Here is a 27660-nt window from a genome sequence, read left to right as displayed (position 1 = left end):
TGGGCCAACATTTCTAAAGAATGCTTTCAGCACCTTGTTGAATCAATGCCACGTAGAATTAAGGCAGTTCTGACGGCGAAAGGGGGTCAAACACAGTATTAGTATGGTGTTCCTAATAATCCTTTAGGTGAGTGTATATATATATATATATTACAGCTATCAGCAGTTTTGCAAGCTTCATCTCTCTTAAGCAACATGGTATATCTAAAAATACATTGCTCTTTACCTATTCATACATATATGAGTTACACATCACACTTACTTCATGACTTTTCAGAAACATACACAACAGGCGGTGTCAAATTTCAAATGAAGTTTTAACAATAACAACATGTATATTTATTTAGCATTTAAAGGTTGCCTACCTGTCTATAGTTAAAATTTCAACACGTTTCCGTCGATTTCATACTTTTTAGTCTAGCAACAGTTCAACTACAATGTAAAGTTTATGCAACAACACTTTAACTAATATAATTCAGAATGATTTCGTACCTTAAAATCTGTCTTATCTTTAAATCGCGTTCTTCTTCTTCTGAGGTAAATCCAATGTAAGCTCACAGCATGTCTTCCAAACTCAAGGAAACGCAGAGGACTGATTAAGTTTGGTGCTGTGTTTTGAGGTAATGAGGGCGTTTACAGGTTCGCGTTCCTTCCGACCCCAGAGGGTTATATTCATTGTCTTGTTTAATGTTTCCTGCTGGTGTTTATCCCTGGTGTTTATTAAAGCTGCATTCTGTAGCTTTTTGGGGGTTAAAAATTATCCAAAATACATATTTGAAAAAAATACATAACCAGCCAGTGTTCATAACTCTCTGCTTGCCTGAGCTCGATTCAAAACGGTAAGCTTGTAATAATGTTTTAATTCCAGTGGTTCTGGTGGATTTCTGCGGGAGATTCGAGCATGTCTTTGCGTCATTACGTACACACACATCTGTACACACACATCGCACACACACATATCTGTACACATAAAGAAGGAGTCTCGGCTAGTAGGCTATATTGTGTGTGAGGATGCTAGAGGTGGAGATTTATAGCCTTTTCTCACAGCACTTGATATAATTAAACTTATCAATTTGATGGCGGATCCAGAAAGGTTCAAACGACGATCACCAGTGACAACTAGAGATTCACCCATTGTAAAATCCAAAAGACTTTGTTCGGACTTCGGAGTGGCTACAGAAAGAAGAGACTGCAACCGGCCCCATGCGAAAACAAGGATAATATCGGAAGGACATTACATGTAGTCACGCAATGCCTGCTGACGTTGTTAACATTAATAACTTGAGAACAAAGTATAATTTGTATGGTTTTGCGTGATAAGCGTTTTTTTTTTTTTGATTTAATCAGTGCGATTTACTGCAATGTCAGAACCAGAACAAAAGTGGATGTTACTTACTTGTTCAGATGACATTTTCCGGTGAAAATTATTATGTTGGTCATACTTCCAAAAAGAATAATCTGTGATTCTGAATGCCAGTATCGACACCGGCGGTGACTGACAGCCTCACAGTCTCCTCAATGTGTTCATCCGCGCTGTGCCGTGTCGAACTACAACTCGCGATTGTTGATAATTCCGCGAATAACTGCATTTGCAGATTTCTAACAGAAATGGCGACAAAGAGGAAAAAATGCGGACTGCAGCTTTAAATATAAGTGTTCATTGTCTTTCTGCATCAAGCCTCTTATCTTGGATTATATAGTCAAGCCAGCGTGTGACAGTCACTGATTTATCATGCAGTTCAAAGCATTATGGGTAGAATCTCTCTACAGTCTATTCTGATTCATCAACATAGTTTCACTGATGATTTAGAAAAAACCCTAAACCCAGGATAGAGCGGTTGAGTGAATGTGGTCTGGACTGTGTGGATGAGGCTCATTGTGTCAGAGACGCTGTAGAAGGACAGAGTTCCTGCACTGTGATCCACATACACTCCTATTCTACGGCTGATGGGCTTTACAGGGAGTTTAGTCTCTATGTTATTGTGTCTGATTGAGTATCTGGAGGAAGAGCAAAACAAACTCCAGGACTGATCATTATATCCAAACCGACACCTATTACACCGTCCCTTCCTGCTCATGCTCTTGTATGACACTGATATTAACACATAATCACCACTCCACTCAATCTCCCAGTAACAGCGTCCACACACGCTCTCTCTACACAACACCTGAGGACACGCATCAAATCTGTCTGGATGATCAGGATACGGCTGGACTGTGAAAGTGTCAGTGAATTTAATCACTCTGTTCCTCTCAGACAGACGGAGGCGTTTATGGGCTGTGTTCAGATCCAGATTGAGCTGATGGGAATCTGATGGAGATAAAACATAACAGAAGAATTATGAATCTGATGTTTTAATGTACACTGTAAAAATTATTTTTGGTGCTTGTTAAACAATTAAAATGAGTTAAAACCACACAATTACTGAACATTTTGTCTTTACCTAATTGTATTGTGTAAAATCCACTTGAATATATAAAACTGAAATTTACTTAATCCATTTAAAATATATGAATTATTAGTGTTGAATTAACTTAAACTTGGCAGTGGATTTTTAGTTTCCAGCATGCATAGCGTCATCGACGCAGTGTCTCGTTCCCTGTTCTCAGGGAACAAAGGTTACAGTCGAAACCTAGACGTTCCCAGCATTCTTTGCTTAGGTCTTGACCAGGAGAGTAAATGTTGAAATGAAGTGTTTTTGAGGGAAATGCCTGTTAGTGTTTAATGTTCAGTTATGTTCAATATGTAAAAGCGTTTCAGTTATGTCAGTTTTGTTCAGAAGAGTGTTTGTGTTCAGGCTGTGAGAGGCGACATGACAAACATCATGTGTCGCTTCACTCAATCAGCAAAAACTGCACTCATGCCAGCACTGAGACGAGTCTCTTCTTACTTCTTCATACCGTATGTGTCTTTAGCATTTGATAGTTATTATTTAAATCAGTAACTTAAATCTATTTGGTTGGTTCAACAGAACATTATTTGTTTAAATGAACTTGTTTTAGTCTTGTTGTACAGACCTAAACTAATTGTGTGGAAAAGTTGTTCTTAATTTAAGTTCATTGAACAAACAATTTTTGAGTGTACAGAATAATTTCAAATGATGACATCTCAAAATTATTTTGTCTGTTCAATCTGAAAAACAAAACAGGTAATCAATGTTAGGGAACACTTTATTTTAAGGGTCCATAATAATGTGGGTAGTTAAGCATTTACACACCAGTAGTTAATGATTAACTAAACATATAGTAACGGAATAAAGGAATATTTGCCATTTTGGTATCACTTTATTTTACAGTGTTCTTGTTACATATGTTAAATGTTACATGTACTTATAGTAATAACAGTAAATTATGCATAATTCCATGCAATCCTACCCTAACCCTATAGTGAGTATATAGTATTAATTAATATTACTCCGTACTTAAATGTATAATTACACTGTAACAATGACACCTTAAAATAAATTGTAATAGATTTAGTTCTAAAAGAACTATAACTACCAACAATGTCAAAAGAACAGGCAAATGCATTAGATACATCCCTTACTCATAATGAACTCCATAAAGCACTAGATAAAATGCCAAAAGAATGGAGATGATTTAAAACTTTCGACTAACCTATCACTATCACTTATCGGCCCCATTGCTACAGTTAAAATTAAAACTTTACCACAAGTCAACTATCTGTTCTCAATGCTTCCAACAACACCCATCGATAAATAGTTGAAATCGCTTGATTCATTAACCTCTCACTTCAGTTGAAAGAACAAAACACCTAAAATATCTCTGGAAAAATTACAAAAGACAAAGTCACAAGGCGGCCTAGAAGCTCCAAATTTTCAATATTACTTTTTAACAAACCAGCTACAATATTTATATAAATGGATTCACAAAAACAATCATAATAATTTATGGATATAATTGGAACAAAATTGGTGCAAAAATACTTGATGCCAAAATCAATTAAGAAAATGCTCTATTTTCAGAATATTACAATTGCATCAACTCTGACAGCCTGGTGGAAAGTAAAAAAAATTAATAATTCACCACTAACACCATGTAAGTAAGAGGCAAGTAATGGTAAGAGGCTTTGCTTAGGAAACAAACAGGTTGTTGGCTAGACTAGATCTCAGGGCAGACCAGGTCAGCCTCCCTGGTGGCTATGGGGGTTGACATATTGTCCCCTAAAAGTGACAGGCCAGGGTTCCTGTTAGGCCCCTGGCCATATTCCCTTAAAGGAATCTGTTCCCAGTGAAAATGTTGGTTTCAAGCGCTTATCTAAACCAGACAGTGATATGTCATGCATTCAGCGCTCTGGGGGCCGCCTTGATAATCAGTGTGTTGGGTGAGTTGGCTTCCTCTCTCTAGAGAGTCTCTCTAAGCTGAAGCCACACTCTACTGAGGTTATTGTGGCATGATAGCTCGGGCAGTGGCCATAGGGAGTATTGTCACTGACAGTCTAGTGTGTGACAAGAAGGGGTGAGTGGTTTTGGCACTTCTGCTTGAAACTGCAATTAAAGTGCTTAGTCTCAGACATTATTTTGGCATGCACTCCTCTCAGCATGGCGGCACGGCTATTTTGATCCCCATAAGCATCTCAGGACGCAGTGCGAGTTCTCTTTCGTAAGGGAACGTCTCGGGTTACAACTGTAACCCTTGTTCCCTGAGAACAGGGAACGAGACACTGCGTCTCGTTGCCATGCCTCTGGGCTGCCTGCATAGTCCCCTCAATGTCACAGTGTCTGGTTGTGTTTTCACTGGGTGTCCACTAGAGGTCCCTTCCTTCCGGTATCCATTCACTCTAGAACCACATTTCCCATAATCCTTGTTTGTTCCCATCACTTGTGATTGCACCCAGCTGTTCTGGGCTGCGCGTCACCGGATCATGGTCGAAGGAAGACCGAAGTAGAGACTGAGTCCGGGACTCCCCTCTAGTACTTCCTCATCTGCGAGCTCCATGGGTCCCCGAAAATCTGGCCAGACGCTCTCCTCTAAAGGACTCTCTGTCATCGAACGAAAAGTCTTTAGGAAATCTGAGCGTCATGGCCTCCTCCCTTTGCCGAGCCACAAAAGCAGACGCCTGCAAAATGTTCATGCTGCTGGACCCATTTGAGGACGGAGTCATTCTGTCACGATCGCTAGCGGAGAATTGGGTGGATCCAAAAGCAGCAACATGATAGTCAGGGCAATCCAAATCATCGTCATCCATGCAAGAGTCGTAATCTAAATAATCAGAATCATACTCATCCGTGCCAGTGTCGAAAACCATTTTAATCCGTCCGAATAACAAATAAACAAAACAAGCAAGAACAAACGAGAAACAGACTTGAAACAGACCTTGGCGTTGACGAGTGACATACAATACAATGACTCCGTGACATGAACTAACACAGACAGGGTATATATGCACAGACACTAACAACATAAATGGGAACAGCTGGGTGCAAGCACAAGTGATGGGAACAAACAAGGATTATGGGAAATGTGGTTCTAGAGTGAATGGATAGAGGAAGGAAGGGACCTCTAGTGGACACCCAGTGAAAACACAACCAGATACTGTGACACTCAAATGATAAGTGGATGACGTTCTCTGGGCGCCTCTTATATACTTCCTGGTCGCACTAGTATGATGTCATAGGCTGTTGCTGGCCAATACGATTGCCATGATAATAGGCGGAAATCATGGGATTTGGTCGGGGGGTCAGGACCCCCCTTATCTGAGGGTTGCCGCCCACCTAAAAATATAATTAAGATTTAAATAATATAATGATATTGCTTTACTACTTACATAATTATTTTATAATTATGTAAGTAGTAAAGCAATACAAATGCAAAAAAATGCATTTTAAAAAACGGGTAACACTTTAGAATACAGTTCCTTCGTTAATGAATAACTACACAAGAACCAATGAGTAACACAATATTAACAATCTAGTAACTATTATTAACTAACAAGAAACTCTGATTAACGAACTAGTAAGTAATGAAAGTGAAAGTGCAGCACAGATGAAAGTGGTAGTTCACTATTAACTAATCAATAACTACAATTTTTTTAATGCTTCCCAGAGAACTACTGAAAAAGTTTCATAATTCATGCAAAACTGATCAATAACCAATGCAGGACAAATGACTAGCACTACATTAACATTTTAACTGCAACTGTAAACGAATACACATGGTTGTTTACATTATCAATATGTAATAGCATAGCAGACATATGATTTGGGAAAGCTGTTAATAATTGGCCTATGCTGTCTATTTATAAACTGAATAATTTTAAAGAAATGGATTTTTAAATGCAGTTTTCCGGCATTCCTCTGGACTGGCATTGAATCACGAGTCATGGTGAGTATTGGAGCATATTGAGTCATCAGCCAGCCAAATATCATATACAGTTATTTTATTATTTAACCTACCTTCCAAAAAATGTATGTGTACAAAGAAGAAAGCCCTGTCTAGGCTCTGCCCCGGAACGCTTTGTGTCGAGCCATTTATTAGTGTCGCTTTTGACTCTATAATAATCTCTACAACTGTATCAGATGACTATTATTCTGTTGCACGGAACTGAATAAGAACTGATGACAGGACAGCTTGATCTTTGGTTGACCAATCAGCGGAAAGGGACATTTTATTCCCGCCCATGTACAAATTAAATATTCCATTTCGAAGACAAAAACGAGAAAACAAATTATCCGAATGTGCACGGACGTACATTCAGTTAACCATTAATTATTGGCTTATTAACGCTTATTTATCCTTCAAATGTTTGATAAGCTGTAAATAATGCTAATATGCCCTTAATATATATATTTAGTTCATTATTAATTGCTGGTTTGTTAAAGCTTAACTACAGCACAAATAATGGCAAATATGCATTTAATTTATGTATAGTTAACCATTATCATGGGTGTGTTAATGCTTCACTACCACATAATTATGGACCCTTAAAATAAAGTGTTACTCAGTGTTATTTTTTTCAGTGTAGCTGAACTCTTCATGTTCAATATATCAGTAGTGTCTCAGGACAGTTTACCAGATATTCTGTGCGAATCATCATTTACATTATCAACTCTAAACATTTTGTGTCATGTTTTCTTTCACCTTCTACAGGAAGAACATGAACACACTCGGTGAGTTTTTCTGCTTGTTTTCTTAGTGACTTACATTGTAGGAAGTCGTTCCTGGTCTTGGGAACAATGTTGGTGAAAGTGACTGTGGAAATCAACAGACATGAAGAGTGTGATTATGTCAAGAGAAAATGATCCCTGCATATGTTCCAAAGACATTTCTAATATGATCTTCTACATGTTATGAGATGATGGAGGATAATTTCTGAGAGCAGAATCTCCAGGACTTTACCTCTGTCAGAGATCTTATTCAGCTCCACTTTGCAGAAATCCTCCAGTTTGTCTCTCAGCTGACGGACAGATTCTCTCACGCCATCAAAAGAGAAGAGAGAACTGAAGGGATTGTCATTTATATCTGTAGATTCAGGAAGAGTTGAGAGAGACTGGAAACTCTACAGAAAACAGAAATAAAAGCTCATCACCTCCACAACTCTCCTAAATCCAGCTCTTCTCAAATTCATTGTATAATATTAGAGCTACAAATTCTAGCGTTTGCCATTTACACTATATGTGAACTTTCTAGGAAATCATTTGGATGAAAAAGCATCTGCTAATAACATAAATGTAACAGATAAAGTGCATCAGTGGTGTCACATTGATGGTTGTTTCTAGACACAGGTGGAATAGTTAACACTGTAACACTGCATTTTAGCAGAAAATCACCATCTGCTAAAAACATTTAAGTACAAGACACATATTAGCATAAGAAAGATATCATTTTTAAATGTTATTAGAAAGACTGCAACATGAATCCAAATATTTAGTGTATACTGAAATTATATATTAAAAAAATGAATGACAGCTACAGCAAAATACCATGTTGGGTTGGTTATAACCACATTTAAAAAGAAAAACATTTGTCCAGAAACCATGAAAATGATCCATTCACATGTTGAAATAAAAGGTCAGCAATATACCAAAGTTTATCTTATTTGAAATAATCCTAACTTTATCTGCTAACACTTTACAATAATGTTCAGTTATACATTTTTAGTTATTAATTGAACTAATCATTTACAAAACATGACTATACTTTATATTCATAAACGATTAATAAGTGGTATGCTAACGATTTACAAATGTGATGTAAATTATCTTTAAAAATAAAATTTAGTAAATCATGAAATAATCTCCTGACAGTAAGTCATTCATAAATGTTTATTCACTTGAAATCTAATAAATTATGCTTCTTAAAAATAGTGCTTTAACAGACCTGCATGTTTGTCTTACAACTTCATGATACATCAATAAATTATAAACTACGGGGACCGGGAGGGGACATGTTTGGTTCACTTAGTTTTGTCGTGGCCATGAGTTATTAATTTGTGGGAAAGTCATATTAACTTGTGGGAATGTAGTAATAAGTCGTGGCCACAAGATCTTTTTTTTTTCCAGGTAACGGTATCCTTATATGTGGGGGGTGAAAACTTTTGAACAGGATGAAGATGTCCAAATTTTCCTATTTTGTTTAAATATATAAATTTGTACTGCCCTTCAGAAGCAACAGAAGATACTTAACATGTTCCTGGAACACAAATCAATTACAATTTACCTTGATCTTCAAATAATTTCTTTTTTTTATAGTTGTGTTTGAGTCCCTCAATCGTCCTCAGTGTGAAAAAAATGGATCTCAAAATCATACAGGCACTGTTGGAAAGGGTTCAAATATGTAAAAGATGCTGGAAAACCAAAAAATGTGCAAGATATTTCGGAAGAACGTTGGGCAGTTTAACTGACAAACAAGGGACTCAAGAACAACCATCACAAAACAAAAGAAAACAGTCGTGGATCATCCAGGTAACAACACACAGTATTATGTATTACATAATACAAGTATTATGTAAAATACACTATATTGTCAAAAGGACACCCTCTAAATCATTGAATTCAGGTGTTCCAATCACTTCCATGGCCACAGTTGTATAAAATCAAGCACCTAGGCATGCAGACGCTTCTACAAACATTTGTGAAAGAATGGGTCGCTCTCAGGAGCTCAGTGAATCCAATCGTGGTACCGTGATAGGTTGCCATTCGTGAAATAAGTCCATTCCTGAAATTGCCTTACTACTAAATATTCCACGGTCAACTGTTAGTGGTATTATAACAAAATGGAAGCAATTGAGAACAACAGCAACTCAGCCACAAAGTGGTAGGTCAGGTTAAATCACAGAGCGGCGTCAGCGCATGCTGAGGCGCACAGTGCGCAGAAGTCGCCAACTTTCTGCAGAGTCTATAGCTACAGACCTCCAAACTTCGTGTGACCTTCAGATTAGCTTGAGAACAGTGCATAGAGAGCTTCATGGAATGGGTTTCAATGGCCGAACAGCTGCATCCAAGCCTTACATCACCAAGTGCAATGCAAAGCGTCAGGTGAAGTGGTGTAAAGCACGCTGCCACTGGACTCTAGAGCAGTGGAGACGTGTTGTCTGGAGCGACGAATCACATTTCTCTGTCTGGCAATCCGATAGACGCGTCTGGGTTTGGCGGTTGCCAGGAGAATGGTACTTGCCTGACTGCATTGTGTCAAGTGTAAAGTTTGGTGGAGGGGGGATTATGATGTGGGGTTGTTTTTCAGGGGTTGGGCTTGCCCCCTTAGTTCCAGTGAAAGGAAGCATACCAAGACATTTTGGACAATTCCATGCTCCCAACTTTGTGGGAACAGTTTGGGGATGGACTTTTCCTGTTCCAACATGACTGCGCACCAGTGCACAAAGCAAGCTTGTGACACTGCCACATTAGTTTAGGTACTATTACTTAAAATTCATCAAAGAGTTTAAGTATTTAATTGATGGCATTTATGTATGTGGGTTTCATATAAGATCGGAGTGATTATGTACGTATATGTATTTATTTATATGTATTTGTCTTGTGTATTTTCCACTGTGTGTGATGGTATAGAATGGGGGTTTTTGAATGAGGATATTGTTCGACCTAGACGCCTGTTACCTTTGATCACCGCGCACCCAAACTTATATATATAGGGGGCGGGCTGAAGGAAGAAAAAGAGAGAAAAAAGTGTGTGTGTATCGAGCAGAGGCGCGCGGCCGTACTGAGTGCTGCATGCGATTAGTTATTGTAAACTGATTTCTCGTGGTGGTAGAGGAAAACAGAAAAAAGTAAAAGAAAGATCCTGACTGGAAAAAAGAACTGGATATGAGCGAAACGCTGTTTGTATTGGGAGGGAAATCGAACGTGTTACCAAAATGAGGACGCGTCAAAAGAACTTTCCCGGACAGCTGGCTGGATTTACTCATCGGAGTTTGGAGAGATTATTTCCTGGAGTTGGTGAGACTTTCTTTTTTGTAGATTACTATTTTTTGTGTTTGCTACGTCATGGGACAAATTACCGGCATCGGCCTTGGATTACTCACTCTCTCTTACTCGTCGTGGTAAAGGACAAAATATCTGCCGGTAAGTTTGGACTTTTAGGTTGACTTTGGGACTGGGGGTAAGAAGAAAAAGGACATTGAACTATTGTGGGTTTGTGTGGGGTATTAATGTGTGAAATTATAAAGCACCATACTGTGAGCATATATGGATTATTGTTTGATGCATGTTTATTTTGATGCTGGTAGACCAAAGATACTGTTTGTCATTGGTTATAGGTTGTTAGCGTTAATCTGTTCAATCTTTCAGAAAGAACCCCATTGTGCGTTTTAGTTAACACAGCCTTAGGCAAAAGGTTGTTACAAGCTCCATAAAGACATGGATGAGTGAGTTTGGTGTGAAGGAACTTGACTGGCATGCACAGAGTCCTGACCTCAACCCGATAGAAAACCTTTGGGATGAATTAGAGTGGAGACTGCGAGCCAGGCCTTGTCGACTCAGAAATGTGCTTCTAGAAGAATGGTCAAAAACCCCAATAAACACACTCCTAAACCTTGTGGGAAAGCCTTCCCAAGAGAGTTGAAGCTGTTATAGCTGCAAAGAGTGGTCCAGCTCCATATTAACCCTATGGATTAAGAATGGGATGTCATTAAAGTTCATGTGCATGTAAAGGCAGATGTCCCAAAACTTTTGGCAATATAGTGTATCTTATTCAGGACCGTACTAAATAAAAAAATTACTTGGGTTTTGCATGATCCCTCTTATTTTGTCAAAATTTGTCACCGCAATATACTGATCATTTACTAATGGTTTGTTCATCATTTGTTAATGATTACCCATTGTTTATTGAGATAATGATCCTAAAACGATTTTAACATAAATATTTAAATGATTTGTAACAACAACAGCCAAGTGGGCCAGGAGATTAGGCCTTGAAGTCAACTTAGGCAAGACAAAAGCACTAAGCAACAAACAATATGCTGGCCTAGAAATGGAAATGTCACCAGTACATACAGCTAAATGGTCAGAACATCGAGTGGACCAAGAACTTCAAATATCTCGGCTGTCAAATAGCCTCTACAGAATCAGACGTCAGAGCACGAAAAGGCTAAGCATGGGGGCCTTTTGGAAGATGAAAAACGTATTTCAGGCAAAGACTCTTCCAATCGAACTTAAGATCAACATATTTGAAGCCGTATGCATCTCAATCCTTCTCTACGGTTGCGAGAGTTGGATCATCAACAGTAAGATCAAAGACCAGCTCAATAGTTTCGCTACCAACTGCTACAGAATAATGCTCGGCATTAAACGTCTAGACAAAATCAGGAATGAAGACATCTACAAGCAAGTCGACCGCGACCAACTCGTCCTCCGAGTGCAACAAAGGCAGCTGAGATTTGTAGGCCACTGCCTCAGAAGAAGCGAGAACGACTTAATAAACAAATATGTTTGGCATGCACCACAAGAACGACACGGCAAAAGAGGCCGAGGAAGACCACATAAACTGTACCATCAATACATTGGCAAGCTCATTAACAAGGACAGACCAGCTACAGCAAACAAACTGAGGGAAGTGGCCAAAGATCGAAGGGAATGGAGAAAATTGGTGACCGACTGCAAACCTCCCGTTTGCAGCCGATTGATGATGATGATTTGTAAGTGATTAATATATCAACTAATTACATCTTAATAACATTAATCATCTAGTAATGATCTGTTTGATTATTTCATGATTTACTATTCTTTTAAAGATAATTTACAACATATTAATCTTTTATTAATCATTTATAGACGTATAGCCATGTTTTGAAAATGATTAGTTCACCATTAACTAATAATGTAAAAATAACTTCTAATTAAACGTTATTATAAAATTTTACCCATTATCAAAATAAAATGCATCAGTCATCATCTTAGCTGTATTGAGTAAATTGAAATGAAAGAATTATAGAAAAGACAAAGGCAGATCCGGTGGGAGCAAGGACGAAGGAGGAACCGGAGTAAAAAATGGGAGGCCCGTCAAGCCAAAGGGGTGGAGGGCTGAGGCGCAGCCAGAGGTCCGGAAGTCCGTGGTAAATCCTGGATGGAAGCTGGATGAAGCCAGCAGAAAGGGAAGAGCCAGGAGGCTGGGTGGGACCAGCAGAGGAAGGAGGGCCAGGGAATTATTCAGAACCAGAGAGTCCATTATGCCTGGTGGGAGAGGTGGGGAAGAAGAGACCTCAAGGTTGGTAACATGAGTAGGAGTCCATTCCAGAATATGTAGGTCAATGAGTGCTAGCTCCAGGACCACTGTATTAGGGATCCTCCTCCTCTTCACCCACTGTGCAGGGGGAACCACAGCTGGAGAGTACCAACTCCACTTACTCACAGAATATCTCTTGAGGTCGGCGTGATATAAGGCCTACAGGGAGTCATCTGGGTAGTGCACAATGTGATCTAGATGGAGATTCTCATGGGTGTGATCCTCAAGGGAACGGTCAAACAATTATGAAATTGCACATCCATCAGGTTTGAAGATCACCTGAAGCAACTTTGCTGAACATTACTCAAAATTGGTAAGAAATGATGTAAGAAATCAGAAGGGAAATCTTACCACCATGATGCAAGAAATCAGAAGGGAAATTTGGTTAAAAAAAGTTTATATGTTCTGGATGTTCTGAACTGTTCTTTGCACTAGTGGAGTTTGGCAGCTAAATATTTCTCCCAGAAGAAAGAGCTCAGAACATGTTTCCTAAGAGATTTCCAGAGCTGAAATGCATTCACTAGTGTAGTCTATCTTAAAGAAAGATGATCACAACAAATCACATGATAACACAACAAACAGAATTCCAGGCAACATTGCAGTCAACAGCTTATTCTACTCTAATGAAATGTTCCTATGAGTCTCTTGCTCAAGTTCACTATGATCCTGTACTTCTAGATCTCCGTTACCTGCAGGAAATGGATGTGATCCTGTGTGTGTGAAAGCTGCTCCAGCTCAGCGTCTCTCCTCCTCAGATCATTGATCTCCTGCTCCAGTCGCTCCAGTCGTCCTTCAGCTCGACTCACTGCAGTTTTTTCCTGATCTCTGATCCGCTGTGTCGCCTCAGAACAGCTTCTCTTAATGGAGCGGATGAGCTCAGTGAAGATCCTCTCACTGTCCTCCACTGCTGTCTGTGCAGAGCGCTGTTAGGACACACATCACAATCACACAGTGAGCTTTAGTGAGTCCTGACTGAGACTTCTCAAATTTCTCTTCTTCTCCAGACTCACCTTTTGAGACGCCACAGCCTCTCTCAGCTGCTGAAGATCTTTCTCTCTCTGCTGGATCCTCTGCTGGAACGACCTCTGCGTCTCCTTCAGCTGCTTCTGCACCACAAATCAATAAAAGAGATGTCAGTTTATAATGCTGTCACATATCTGTCAGGGTTCTGTCACTTTGGTCTAGTTTATTCTTGGTTTTGTGCCATAGCCCTGACACACCTTCTCTTGTTTGTGTGCCTTGTTTCATGTTCGAAGCGTGGTGTTCGGATTCCAGCACTCATGTCTAGCTTGGTTTCGGTTCTGTGTCGGGATTCGGACATTCATGCTCCGCATGTTTGTATTCTGTTGTGAGTGCACAGGATGAGCATTTGCTCGTTCTCGTGCACTCCGTCTTGTTGTGTGAGCATGCGGTTTCAAGTTCACTCTGGCCGTTCGTTCTTCTGGCTGCGTGAGATGTTGTGTTCTGTGTAGCACGTGACTCGTGTTTCCATCGGCTGCGTGCTTTCATGTTATGTTTTGTCTTGTGCTGAGCAGCATGCACCCATTTTGTTATCTGATCATTGGTTAATTTGCCCCACCTGTTTTCCCTAATCACCTGCCTTGTTTGCTCACTGTTTATTAGGGGCCATGCACCGAAGGTGCGGAGGCACCTATTGAAATCGTTGGCGTTCTTATTATTATTCTGCTTCTTCTTCCGCTCTGGGAGTCTTTGGCAGCCCATAGAACCGCTTGCGGGAAAGTTATAAAATTAGGCACACATATAGAGGACAGTCTGATCTGTCACCATAGCAAATTTGGAGTCTCCAAATTAATCCCTCTAGCGCAGTGGTTCTCAACCTTTTTTGGGCCAGCGCCCCTATCCAATATCCAGGTCCCTGACCACCCCAAAAGAAAATTTTGTGCATTTTAATGTTAAATCCATCAATCTGGTGCACTTTGAGAGTTCTAAATTAAAAGCTCCAACCCATATTCAGTGTGCAAATTAAACAAAGGAAAATTCAAACCTCTTTTAGTTGTGTCTGTCTACATTACACTACTACATAATAATAGTTATAATATTAATCCCATGACAGTAATAGCCATATATTGTAAAACAAACGCACTGAAAAATAAATGACGGTCAAATGTTTGTCTAATTTTGGCATTAGCATTAGTTAATGTCACGTGCGGTGAAGAAGAGATTCCAAAAGGCTTAAAGCAGGTAAAACAGTCTTTTAATGGAAACAAGGCAAAGCCACCACGGCCGTTTAACAAAGGAAGTTCACAAAAGATTCTTGGTAGGCAGAGTGATGCTCAAGCGGCAGGTCCAGAAGGATCGTGAGAGAATAGAGCAGGGTTGCTGGTGGGGCGTAGAGCCCTCTGCAACTCTCCACGGCACGGCACTGGACACAGCACAAATCAGGTAACGTACAGCACTAAATAATTAACAGCACCAGACAAGACAGGACAGGACTGATCATCTGTAGATGAAACACAAGCAATTAGCAACATACGTGACGGGTAATAATAATCCGACAGAGAAGAGGTGAAAGAGAAAGCTATAAATAGAGTGACTAATGACAAGCGATTGAGAGCAGGTGAGGGGGATGAGATAACAAGGAACAGCTGAAAGAGACGAGTGGGTAATAACAGGTGTTTGTGTGTGAGTGCGTGTAACCAGCAGATGGAGGCAGAGTCAGAAAAGAAGAGAGAAAGAACCAGGATCATGACAGTACCCCCCCCCCCCCCCCACCTCAAAGTGCGCCCCCTGGCCTCCACCTAAGGAGGAGGACTGGCGTGAGCGGTAAAAGTCGTCAATGAGCGAGTGGTCCAGGACGTCCCGGGCGGGGATCCAGCTTCTCTCCTCAGGACCATACCCCTCCCAGTCAACAAGAAACTGCCGGCCACGACCACGGGGACGAACATCGAGGAGTCTGCGGACTTGATAGACAGGGGAGCCCTCAACGCGGACAGGAGCAGATACCGGACAAGATGGAGGACGGACTACGGGTTTAAGACAGGAGACATGAAACACGGGATGGACGCGACGAAGATTGGATGGCAACCTGAGTTCAACAGAGACAGGACTAAGAACCCTAACGACGCGGTAAGGTCCGATAAACTTGGGAGCCAGCTTTCGTGAAGAGAACTGGAGCGGGAGATTAACAGTGGAAAGCCACACCTTCTGACCGCGGACATAGCGGGGGCTCTTGACACGGCGTTTGTTAGCGGCTCGGCGAGTGATAGAGCGGGATTTGCAACGTTGGATAAAAGTGTTGACTGACGGAACGTTAGATTCGGGATTTGAGGAGGGAAAAAGGGGAGGCTGGTAACCCAGACAGCATTGAAACGGCGACAGCCCGGTGGCAGATGAGGGGGCGGAATTATGAGCGTATTCTGCCCACGGGAGTTGCTCGGACCACGAAGCGGGGTTGCGAAAGACAAGACTGCGTAAAATGCGTCCAATGGTCTGATTTGCGCGTTCAGCTTGTCCATTGGTCTGAGGGTGGAAACCGGAGGAGAGGCTAACAGAGGCTCCGATGAGGCGACAAAATTCCTTCCAAAACAGGGAGGAGAATTGTGGACCTCTATCCGACACGACGTTCTCGGGGAGACCATGGATCTTAAAAATGTGATCGACGACATTTTGAGCGGTCTCTCTGGCGGAGGGCAATTTAGGCAGCGGGACAAAACGAGCCGTCTTAGAGAAGCGATCGATAACAGTGAGGATAACAGTATTTCCTCCGGACGGAGGAAGCCCTGTAATAAAGTCAAGTGCAATCTGTGCCCAAGGGCGCGACGGAATAGGTAAGGGTCTGAGGAGACCCGCAGGCGGTCTGTTGCTGACCTTGGTTTGAGCGCAGACCGAGCAGGACGCAATAAAGCAACGAATATCTCGTTCCCGTGTGGGCCACCAGAACCTCTGTGAAATGGAGGCAATTGTACCCCTAACTCCCGGATGCGCAAACAGCTTCGAGGAGTGACCCCACTGGAGAACGGCGCGGCGAGCGGAAGGGGGAACAAATAGTAACCCCCTAGGGCAGAGACGAGGCGTGATATAATGGGAGAGCGCGCGTTTAACAATACGTTCAATTCCCCAGACCGCCGCACCCACCACCAATCCTTGAGGAAGAATCCCCTCATCAGTGGGTTTGGACTCGGGGGAGGTAAACTGGCGAGGGAGCGTCAGGCTTCTGATTCTTGGAGCCGGGGCGGTAGGAGATTATGAAATCAAAACACGCAAAGAAAAGTGACCAGCGAGCTTGACGAGCGTTAAGTCTTTTAGCCGTACGAATATACTCAAGATTACGATGGTCTGTCCAGACGACGAACAGAACTAAAGACCCCTCCAGCCAGTGGCGCCACTCTCCGACGAATGGCCAAAAGCTTGCGGTTACCCACGTCATAATAGCGCTCGGATGGAGACAGGCGGTGTGAAAAGAAAGCACAGGGGTGGACTCTCTCGTCAGCGGGTGATCGCTGGGAGAGAATAGCCCCCACTCCCACCTCCGAGGCGTCAACCTCCACAATAAACTGTCTGGAAACGTCGGGGGAGATGAGAATGGGTGCAGACGAGAACAAGGATTTAAGGCGATCAAAAGCCGCCTGCGCGGCGTCACTCCAAAAAAAACGAGTCTTGGTAGAGGTAAGTGCGGTAAGGGGAGCCACCACCTGACTAAAGTTCAGAATAAACCGTCGATAAAAATTGGCGAAACCCAAGAAGCGCTGGAGCGAAATCCGGGAGTCAGGTATTGGCCAATCAGTGACAGCGCGGACCTTGGACGGATCCATACTAATACCCTGGGCTGAAATGACCGAGCCGAGAAAGGTAACGGATTGGGCGTGGAACGTGCATTTCTCAGCTTTAACGAACAATTTATTCTCCAAAAGTCGTTGAAGAACCTGACGAACGTGTTGCACATAAACTTGGAGAGACGGGGAAAAAATTAAGATATCGTCGAGATAAACGAAAACAAAAATGTTAAGCATGTCTCTGAGAACGTCGTTGACCAGTGCTTGAAAGACTGCGGGAGCGTTGACCAGACCGAAAGGTAAAACCCGATATTCAAAGTGACCGAGGGGAGTATTGAAGGCGGTCTTCCACTCATCTCCTTCCTTAATGCGAACAAGGTGATAGGCATTGCGAAGGTCCAGATTTGTGAAGAACTGTGCTCCCTGCAAGATTTCAAAGGCGGATGACATAAGTGGTAAGGGATAGCGGTTCTTAACCGTTATGTCATTTAAGCCTCTGTAATCAATGCAGGGACGTAAAGAGCCATCCTTTTTCTTCACAAAAAAGAACCCCGCACCGGCAGGAGAGGATGAGGAGACAATAGTACCTGCGTTCAATGACTCGGAGAGGTATTTCTCTAACGCCTGACGCTCAGGAATAGAGAGGGAATAAAGCCTTCCCCGGGGAGGGGTGGAGCCTGGAAGAAGCTCTATGCTACAATCATAGGGGCGGTGCGGAGGAAGAGAAGCGGCTCGGGAATGACTGAAGACCGCTCGCAAATCGAAGTAATCCTCGGGAACTCCTGACAAATCACCTGGTTACTCCTGGAAAACAGAAACAGAAGACACGGGAGGAACAGCAGACATCAAACACTTAACATGACAAGAGAGATTCCACGAGAGAATGGAGTTTAGGGACCAGTTAATCTGGGGGTTATGTTCAACAAGCCAAGGATGGCCCAACACAACAGGGGTATTAGGGGAGTGAAAAACTAAAAAAGAAATAGTCTCACGGTGGTTACCGGAAACGGTGAGACTCATAGGGGCAGTAGCACGGTGAACCCTGGCAAGGACCTGTCTATCCAAGGCAAAGACGGTGGTGGGGTCCTGAAGATCAACGAGAGGAATACCGTGGTCGAGGGCCCAGGTCTCATCCACAAAGTTCCCCTCAGAGCCAGAGTCTATCAAGGCTTGACAGGAGGCGGAAGAGTTGAACCAGTGGAGGTGAACCGGAAAAGTAGTCCGAGAAGGCAGCGGAGGGTGCAGAGAGGAAGCGCTCACCAGTAACCCTCTCTCTACTGGTGAGCGTTGGCTTTTAACTGACAGGTGGTAACAAAATGACTGTTAGAACCACAGTAGAGACATAGCCGATTGACGATGCGGCGCTGGCGTTCAGCAGCGGAGATACGGATCCCGCCCAGCTGCATCGGTTCCTGGTCTGCCACGGGGGCGGAGGAAGCGCTGACCATAGAGGAAGGGAGAGGAGAAGCTACAGTGCTGCGAGTGCGTCGACGTAACTCGAAACATTTCTCCACGCGGAGAGCCAGGTCGATAAGGGGGTCGAGATGAGAAGAAGTCTCACGAGCCAACACCTCATCCCTGATCTCGGCATTAAGACCCTCGATGAAGCGTGCCACTAGCGCGGGTTCATTCCACCCACAGGAGGTGGAGAGAGTGCGGAACTCAACAGAGAAATCTGCGACCGAGCGTCTTCCCTGGCGGAGGGTGGATAACAGACGAGAGGCTTCGGGACCATGCACAGATCGGTCGAAAACCTTTAACATGTCCTCTTTAAATAGGGAGTAGTGGCTTAAACAGTCTGCATCAGAGCTCCAAACAGCCGTTCCCCACTCACGAGCCCGTCCCTTGAGAAGCGAGATGATGTAAGCGATCCGAGAGCGTTCCTTGGCATAGGTGAGAGGTTGAAGCGAAAAAATAACTTCACACTGGGTCAAAAATGACATGCACTCGTTCTGCTCACCCGCATAGCAGGGGGGGTTGTTCACACGGGGCTCTGGGCCGTCGGAAGATCTAGCGGAGTCCATACGGAAATAATGAAACTGCTTGGTGAGATCAGCCATCTGGGAAGCCAGCGTCTCCATAGCATGACGAGCAGCGGAGAGTTCCTCTTCGTGCTTACCCAGCATAGCTCCCTGGATCTCCACAGCAGCTTGGATAGGATGCTCCTCCGTTGGGTTCATGTTGGTCGGATTATTCTGTCACGTGCGGTGAAGAAGAGATTCCAAAAGGCTTAAAGCAGGTAAAACAGTCTTTTAATGGAAACAAGGCAAAGCCGCCACGGCCGTTTAACAAAGGAAGTTCACAAAAGATTCTTGGTAGGCAGAGTGATGCTCAAGTGGCAGGTCCAGAAGGATCGTGAGAGAATAGAGCAGGGTTGCTGGTGGGGCGTAGAGCCCTCTGCAACTCTCCACGGCACGGCACTGGACACAGCACAAATCAGGTAACGTACAGCACTAAATAATTAACAGCACCAGACAAGACAGGACAGGACTGATCATCTGTAGATGAAACACAAGCGTTTAGCAACATACGTGACGGGTAATAATAATCCGACAGAGAAGAGGTGAAAGAGAAAGCTAGAAATAGAGTGACTAATGACAAGCGATTGAGAGCAGGTGAGGGGGATGAAATAACAAGGAACAGCTGAAAGAGATGAGTGGGTAATAACAGGTGTTTGTGTGTGAGTGCGTGTAACCAGCAGATGGAGGCAGAGTCAGAAAAGAAGAGAGAAAGAACCAGGATCATGACAGTTAATGCCAAAAAATAAATACAATAAAAAAAGTTTTACCTTATAAATAGAATTTAGTTTAATTTAAAAATTTGTCGCCTGAGTGAATGGGAACATGATTTATTGAAAATATATAAGTGTTTCTTAAGCCAATACTTTTTAATGGCTTGTCAACTTTCCATTTCTCCGCTGCATGATTCTAGTCATGAATTCTAGACAGTGCTTTACTGGAAAAATAATATTGTCGTTGCAAAAGAAATTATACATAGCTTACATGTCACATTAAACTGGAAGATTTTAGAATGTTAGACAATTATTTTGCAAGCATGTTTAATCTTGTCTTGCCTCGATCTTTGGCAGGGGCGTGGGAAAATGTTTTAGGTTGGGGGTGCTGTTTTTTTTGGGGGGGCATTTTTGAATAAGAAATAATATCAAGTCATTAAAATACAACTCATCAAAACTCCGCGAATCACAGCAAGCGTATCGGTGAGAACACTCATTTTAACAGCATACACACACCCGAACTTGGCTGCACATCATATTTTTGACATAATTGATACTTTCAATCGTAATGCAATAGAAATGAACAGAAAAAAACCTGCCTACTGCCTACCTACAACACTGACGGTGGACATGTGGTCAGGAGTAGAGCGCCTCCGGACGAATGTTTGTTTTTTGAGCGGCTGCTGACAAATTTTTTCTATGCGCACCATAGACGCTCACACACAATATGACCTCACACTCTGCGCCTATGTTTTACAACATAATTTAACATAAATAGTCCTAACACTTTTTTAATAGCCCACTTAAAGTGTTTATTACAAATAAATTACTAAATGCTTAAAATTAATAAAAGTAAATGAACAAAAATTTGCGTTATATTTAAACTCGTAAACACCTGAACGCCCCCATTAAAAAATCTTGCTTCCAACACCCCCTTTGAGAACAACTACTCTAGCATCACCAACTGTCCAAAGTTTCACTTTCGATTTTCACGAAAATTGAACCAGATTATCTCCAGAACATGCAGACAAAAAGTCATGGAATTAATGTCGACTCATCAAACCGTTCTTGAATACCGGGCAAACTATTTTTACTTAGCACTTGCAAAAACAGACGCAAGGCTGTATCTCTGCAATGTTTTATCGTATTCTGACCAAACTTGGTACATGTCATCACAAGCATGACTTTGCATTTCGGCGCAGTGCCACCTACTGCTCCGGAGATATGAAAAATGGTTGTTTTTGCTAATAACTTCTGAACAGTTTGTCCAAAAATCATAAAAGTGGTCTCGTTAGATTCAAGGCGTCATATCGAGTCGACTGATATCCATTTTTTTTCCATATCGACCATTTTAGGCATCGGCCATTTTGAATTTAGTACCAAAATGCTGTATTTTCTGAATGCATGAATGGTATTGGTCATCAGTACGATGCCCTGAAGGAGCCTGAGAAGTTTCGACCAGCACCACCTAGTGGTAAAATTAAATGTTCAAATGCTTATTACTCTGGGTGTGGTTGACTGATTGTCACGGGAGTCATCTCCTTAGATTCCTTAATCCTTGCAGAGTCCAAAGATATCAAACATCCTAGGTTTTGCCTTACGGTTTGTGTAGCTTTGAGATTTAGCGCTTTAAAAAACATTTAGCAATATCTTTGAAACCGGTTGACTGATTGTCACGGGAGTCATCTCCTTAGATTCCTTAATCCTTGCCGAGTCCAAAGATATCAAACATCCTAGGTTTTGCCTTACGGTTTGTGTAGCTTTGAGATTTAGCGCTTTAAAAAGCATTTAGCAATATCTTTGAAACCGTCGAGACGTAACCACCGTCAGAAGTTTGGAAACATAGGTCGTTGGCTATATGTTACTGCCCAAATGTCAAAATATTAATAGTAAGTGGCATGAAAATGCAAACAAAGTCATGTGTGGATCATTTTTTATGTGTTTATATAAATGTCTATAACTCCAAAACGAAAGGAGATATTTTCACCAAATTTGACACAAACATGTATGGACTCACTCTGAGGACACGTGCAAACAATGGTGGGATTGTGCCACTTGTTGGTGCTATAATAGAACAAAACATGAAATTGCCATTGACTTCAACACAGTATTATGATTAAAATGCTATACTTAATTAATGCATTGGTGTAACATTACGAAACTCAGTATGTGCCATCAGCAGCATGCCCTGAAGGTACTCAAAATATTTTGAGACAGCGCCACCTTTTGGTCAAAAGTTAAAATTAAATTTCCAAAAATGCTAATAACTTTTGAATAAATTTGCCTAATGTAATGACACTGGTCTTAATATATTCCATCGGTTATGCCGAAAACATAGATACCGCTTTTCCCATAGTCAGCCAAACTTCCTGTCCGCCATCTTGATTTTCATTCAATACCTACTTTTTCAAAGTCCTCCTGGACCGTTTGTCTGATTTTCACCAAAATAGAACCGTGTCATCTCCAGACCGTGAGATGATACGACTAAAAGTTATGGATTTCGTGTTGATAGATTAAAAATGTTTTCGTATACCGCAGCAGCAAAGTTGAGGCATGATGCCAAAATGACTATTAAGTCTTTATCTCTGCAATGCCTTGACATATTGACACCAAACTATGTATGTGTCATTGTCACCTCACTCTGACAACATCACATCAATTTCGTAACTGCGCCACTTATTGGTCGAAAGTGCTAATCCATTAAATCATATTTTTAATTACTGTTTATATGATTTGTCAGCCATTTCGCCTAAAATCCTGTTTAAATGTCTTTAATTGCTCATTGTTGCAGTTGGTCTGACACTTTCAGCCATGTTGGCAAGTCTAATCGTCTGCTTGTGCTTGGCCCCTATAATTGCTGCTTGCAGCTATATTTATCCTTGTGTTTCCAGTCCTGTGCCAGATCGTCGTCAAATTATCCCCTTGTGTCCTGCCCTGCCAGATCCTATTTGCCTAGCCAATTCAATTCATGCATCTGTTAATAACTGCCATCAGTTATAAAATGTTGATCAGGAATCAGTCAGTCATTCTAATTTACATGAAGACAGGCATCCCATTTCCATCAAAAATTGATTTTGAAAACAGAACAGAAGTCAAAGCCTGAAGTGAAGCTATAAACGACAGATTTACTAAAAAGAAAGTGTTTTTGTCTGACGCTGCGTTTAACTTGTGTTATTCTGTTGCTTCATCAAAGCCTGTTTTACAAAAGTTTTTGGTTGTAAATATGTTTACTGTAGATTTTAACCATATTTTTAATGTGGAGCACTAATACGCTCAGCAGTGAAAGTCCATTTGCAGCTTCTGTTCACTTCTGCTGAAGTCTGCATTGTGAATGATGTTTCCTGATCATATGGGTGCCAATATAAATAGTGTCAAGATTTTTTCATCAGTGTCTAGATTAAAGTTCATACCTGATTCTCTGTCCTCTGCGCTGCAGCTGATACAGTGTCGTGGTTTTTATGTTCATCCATCGTACACAGCAAACATATAAACTTCTGATCAGTGCGGCAGAAAACCTCAAGGAGTTTATCATGTGTTTGGCAGATCATCTCCTGCAGTCGTCCAGTGGCATCAGTCAGATTGTGTCTCTTTCTTTTAACGAAACTCTCATGTTGTTCGAGGTGACTCTGACAGTAAGACTCCAGACACCCCAGACAGGACTTGACGGCTTTGCGTTTTCTTCCATCACAGACGTCACACTGCACATCTCCAGCTTCAGCATTACAGTCATCAGGAAGTTTAGTCTTCTTCAGTTTCTCCACCACTTCAGCCAGCATGGTGTTTTTAGTTAAAACAGGTCTTGGACTGAAGGTCTGTCTGCACTGAGGGCAGCTGTAGACTCTCTTCTCATCCTCCTGATCCCAGCAGCCTGTAATACAGATCTTACAGAAACTGTGTCCACAGGGAATGGTCACTGGATCATTCAGGAGATCCAGACACACTGAACACTGGAAGTCAACCTGCGAAATTCTGGCTTCTGCCATTTTACTGCTTGAATACAGAGACACAAACACACAACAGCTCAACTGCACTTCAGTTTCAGTTTCTCTGAACTGAAGAGTTTCCTGTTTCCTGGTTCTGTGTTTGAGTGATGTGTGAAAAACATGTGTCTGCAAATCTGTAAAGCAGGTTCCTCAATATTAGTGTAGTGGGTTTCCGTCTGCATTGTGTTTACGTCTGCCACTCCGTCCTGTGAAACAATTTGGCCCAAAATTTCATTGACCTGTGCAAAAACCAACACTTGGAAGGGGGTGTTGGTACATACAAAAATTACAATAATTCATATGTGTCAGCTGTGTGTGATTAATTATCCTAGTTTGTGTTCCTTCTTAAGTTGTTCCCTCTCCTGCACTCCTGGTCTGGTATTGTCTGTGCACAAGCACACTTTCTTGCATGTTGGCTGTCTATTGGATCTATTTAAATTAACCTGGTGTTATACTATCTTCATCTTGGTCTTCATTGGAAATTAAGCATTACAGTAACAGAGCCAACTCATGAAATTTTCATCAACAAAAATAGTTAACATTATACCCATGAACGTTGCAGGACTGTTCCAAAGACCCTGTGTTAAGCGGTTGTACTTATCCAACCCAAGAGGAGAGCTGAAGGCTGTAAATTTCTTATCCTCCTGATGTAAAGGGATGTTGTAGTACCCGGATGTTAAATCCATGGTACTAAACAAAGCATTCCCCTACCAAAGTTGCTAGTACGTATGCCTGGTGAGGAAGAGGATGTCCATCCTTCACTGTAAAAGCTGTCAGCCACCGAAAGTCAGAGCGTAGCTGTAAATCTACATAGGGATATAATGTTTTTAGATCGGACAGCAGAAAAAAAGGTGGCGGAAAGTTTTGAAAAAGACCCACATATAGCCTATTCATACGCCTATTCATTCTGTTTCTCACGTGAATAGGGTAATATTTTTAACCTTTAGATATCACCATGAAAATTACTAGGTTGATTACTTACATGAAGACAAACACAAAATGTATTACAAGTTTTTTTTTAATTGTTTGTTAACATGGACAAACGGTGCATAATCTAATTAAATATGTGCTAATTTGCGTAACAGTCATCAGGAAGTTTAGTCTTCTTCCAACATGACATCATGACTTTGCGTAAACATACACGCCACTTTCAAGTCAAGTGGCGTGTTATCTATACGCATTTTGAGCTATCCGCGTGTATGTCCACGCCGAAACGAACCATCATCTTTTGCGTGTATGTGTACGCCATTAAATGTCCGAGTGATTCCGCGTGTATGTGTACGCCGTTAAATGTCCGAGCGAAACGAAGCAAAATGTAGATCTACATCTGGGGAGCGATATTTTTTTTCCTAGGATGGTAGGGGAAGACTCATAAATGGTATTAACCCCAGTGACGGGTAGGTTTAGGGACGGGGTTGGGGTAGGTCATATATTTATATATACAGTCAGGCCCGTCGGAACAGGACAGGCAAACCAAGCAATTGCTTGGGGCCCCGAGCTGGACTGGGGCCCCAAGACAACGACTGTTTAACCCTCTGGGGTCCAAGGTGTTTTTGGGGTCCTTGAGATGTTTTGACATACTCTGACATTTGTGCTTTTTTCAGTTGCTTATAAACATATTACTGGCAAAGGTGTAATTACACTCTATTTAGCACAAACAGGGCTACCATAATGTGTTATCAACATGTATGTACATGTTTGTATTTTTGAGAGAATATTGTTTATGCGTGGTTATTGAAAAAACTTAAAGTTTCTGAAATAAGACCACAAAACACATACTAAATATGTGTCCACAAGACTTTTGACTAATGGATGTTGTCGCCTAGAGTTTTTTCTTCAAAATGATCTGAAAATCATCCTGCCTTATCATTCACATAAAACAATAGATTGGTTTACATTTAAAAATGACACTTTTTGTTTGGAAAGGCAATATGCGCAGGGGTGTGACCTGCTGTGATTCACACCTGAGAAGACAATGGGCCCGCATAATGAGCGCATAATGGGGCTGCATACTAATGACCCTTTCATTCAGGTGTGTCACTGAGCCACAAGAATGCAATGACAATATACTGTATATATATATATATATATATATATATATATAGGCCTATATAATACAAAATTGGTTCACAGTTCCAATTATTTATTTATTTTGCAAATTGTGCTTGCAAATTGTATAATATCAAATGTAAAAATTTCTAGTAATTGTGCAGTTAATTATCATACTGTTTTTACAGAAAGTTTGGGAATATATCCCAAATGTGTCACTAATAAAACACAATACAAATAATTTAAAGAGGAGGCTTATATTGAGCTTTTAAGATTTACCTAAGATTTATTTATATGTAGCCTACATATATTTTTGCTATTTTAATAAAAAGGTTACAATTACAACAACAATTAAAATTTTAACTATATTTCAAATGTAATCTTTCTTTGTATATATTAAAGTATACATTTTATCATACATATTTCACAGTTGCGGATTAATTAGTTTGAATATAGCCTACAATCGAACAAACACTATAATAACATCTTAGCAAACAAGCTTATTTGATGTGGCAGTATTTTACAGTAAAAACGACATCTTGTCTTTCATATAACATATCGTTTTTATGATTAGGACATATAAATGTTAATTTGCAGTTTAATACGTTGCTTATACAAAAATATTTTATTTCAACATATTTCAGTCGATTTTTACTCATCTCAGTATTGGAATATAGTTTGGTAAAAGCTGTTCATTCATTCACACACAAAAACGCGATTCAAACAGTCTTTTTGTTTACAGACACTATTCCATATCGCGATTAGCACAAAGCACTTGAAAATAAAGAATGTACCTATTTCCTCGGCTGGATCCGTTGCTCCTCCAAATGAAACTACCTGTAGCCTACTTCTGAGGTAATTTTTTCCAGGATTATTATTAAGATAGTATTATTCCTCACAGCGTCGTAAATCTGAGTCTCTTTCGGTGGGTTATCCAGCTGATGTGGGCGTGGATCGCCTCAGAGCATTTGTGTTTGAATAGAGCGCGCGCTCCGTGGGCGTGGTCAAATTAACTTTAATGAGCTGAGACGAGAACGACTATCATCTCTCTCTTTTCGTACAGATTACATAAAATGAGAAAATTTATTTTTTATATAAATTACTTCATTTAAAAGAAGATAATTCAGGCTTCATGCCTGTGTGCCTGTATAACTGTTTGACTGAGTATTTGCAGAGTTACAGTTCATTTTTCGGACGCGTTTCAGAATGGACTTCACTGACAGAGAGAACGCAGAACGCGCATCATGTTTATTTTTCTTTATTAGGCGAAAAGCACAACACTTTGCTTTTATTATGAGGTTCCACAAAAAATACAAACTTAACAGGATCGAATGATGTACAACACTTATATGTAAGATAAAAATTAACAGAGTAATTTGAGTCTCTTTTGCACTGATATGCAACGACAAACTGTGAGCGCCCCTTTGATAGTCAATCCAGTAAAGTGCAATGACACTGTTATCGGAAT

At 41.2% G+C, this 27660-nt stretch overlaps 1 protein-coding gene across 1 annotated transcript; it reads right to left on the bottom strand.

The window, feature by feature from the left end:
- Window positions 1-1632: 1632 nt before the first annotated feature.
- On the bottom strand, window positions 1633-24289 carry LOC130070029 (tripartite motif-containing protein 16-like). Its single transcript, XM_056234291.1, has 6 exons — window positions 23571-24289; window positions 13707-13802; window positions 13386-13619; window positions 7360-7519; window positions 7165-7212; window positions 1633-2311 (listed from the first exon to the last, which is right to left on the bottom strand). The coding sequence occupies exons 1-6, from the start codon at window positions 24141-24143 to the stop codon at window positions 1785-1787; spliced, it is 1638 nt and encodes a 545-aa protein (XP_056090266.1). The 5' UTR covers window positions 24144-24289; the 3' UTR covers window positions 1633-1784.
- Window positions 24290-27660: the final 3371 nt, after the last annotated feature.

The sequence above is a fragment of the Rhinichthys klamathensis genome, unplaced genomic scaffold (genome assembly GCF_029890125.1).
Source record: "Rhinichthys klamathensis goyatoka isolate OS25496 unplaced genomic scaffold, OSU_Roscu_1.1 h1tg000018l_1, whole genome shotgun sequence".
Lineage (NCBI taxonomy): Eukaryota > Metazoa > Chordata > Actinopteri > Cypriniformes > Leuciscidae > Rhinichthys > Rhinichthys klamathensis.
This window is presented reverse-complemented; position numbering and strand designations above follow the sequence as displayed.

Bases quoted from the DNA above. Each gene is read 5' to 3' on its own strand.
- LOC130070029 (XM_056234291.1), bottom strand. From the start codon at position 24,143: ATGGCAGAAGCCAGAATTTCGCAGGTTGACTTCCAGTGTTCAGTGTGT. The intron at 13,803-23,570 runs GTATGAACTTTA...TTTGTGGTGCAG, and splicing joins CGCAGAGGACAGAGAATCAG to AAGCAGCTGAAGGAGACGCA. The intron at 7,213-7,359 runs GTAAAGTCCTGG...TGATTTCCACAG, and splicing joins GAATAAGATCTCTGACAGAG to TCACTTTCACCAACATTGTT.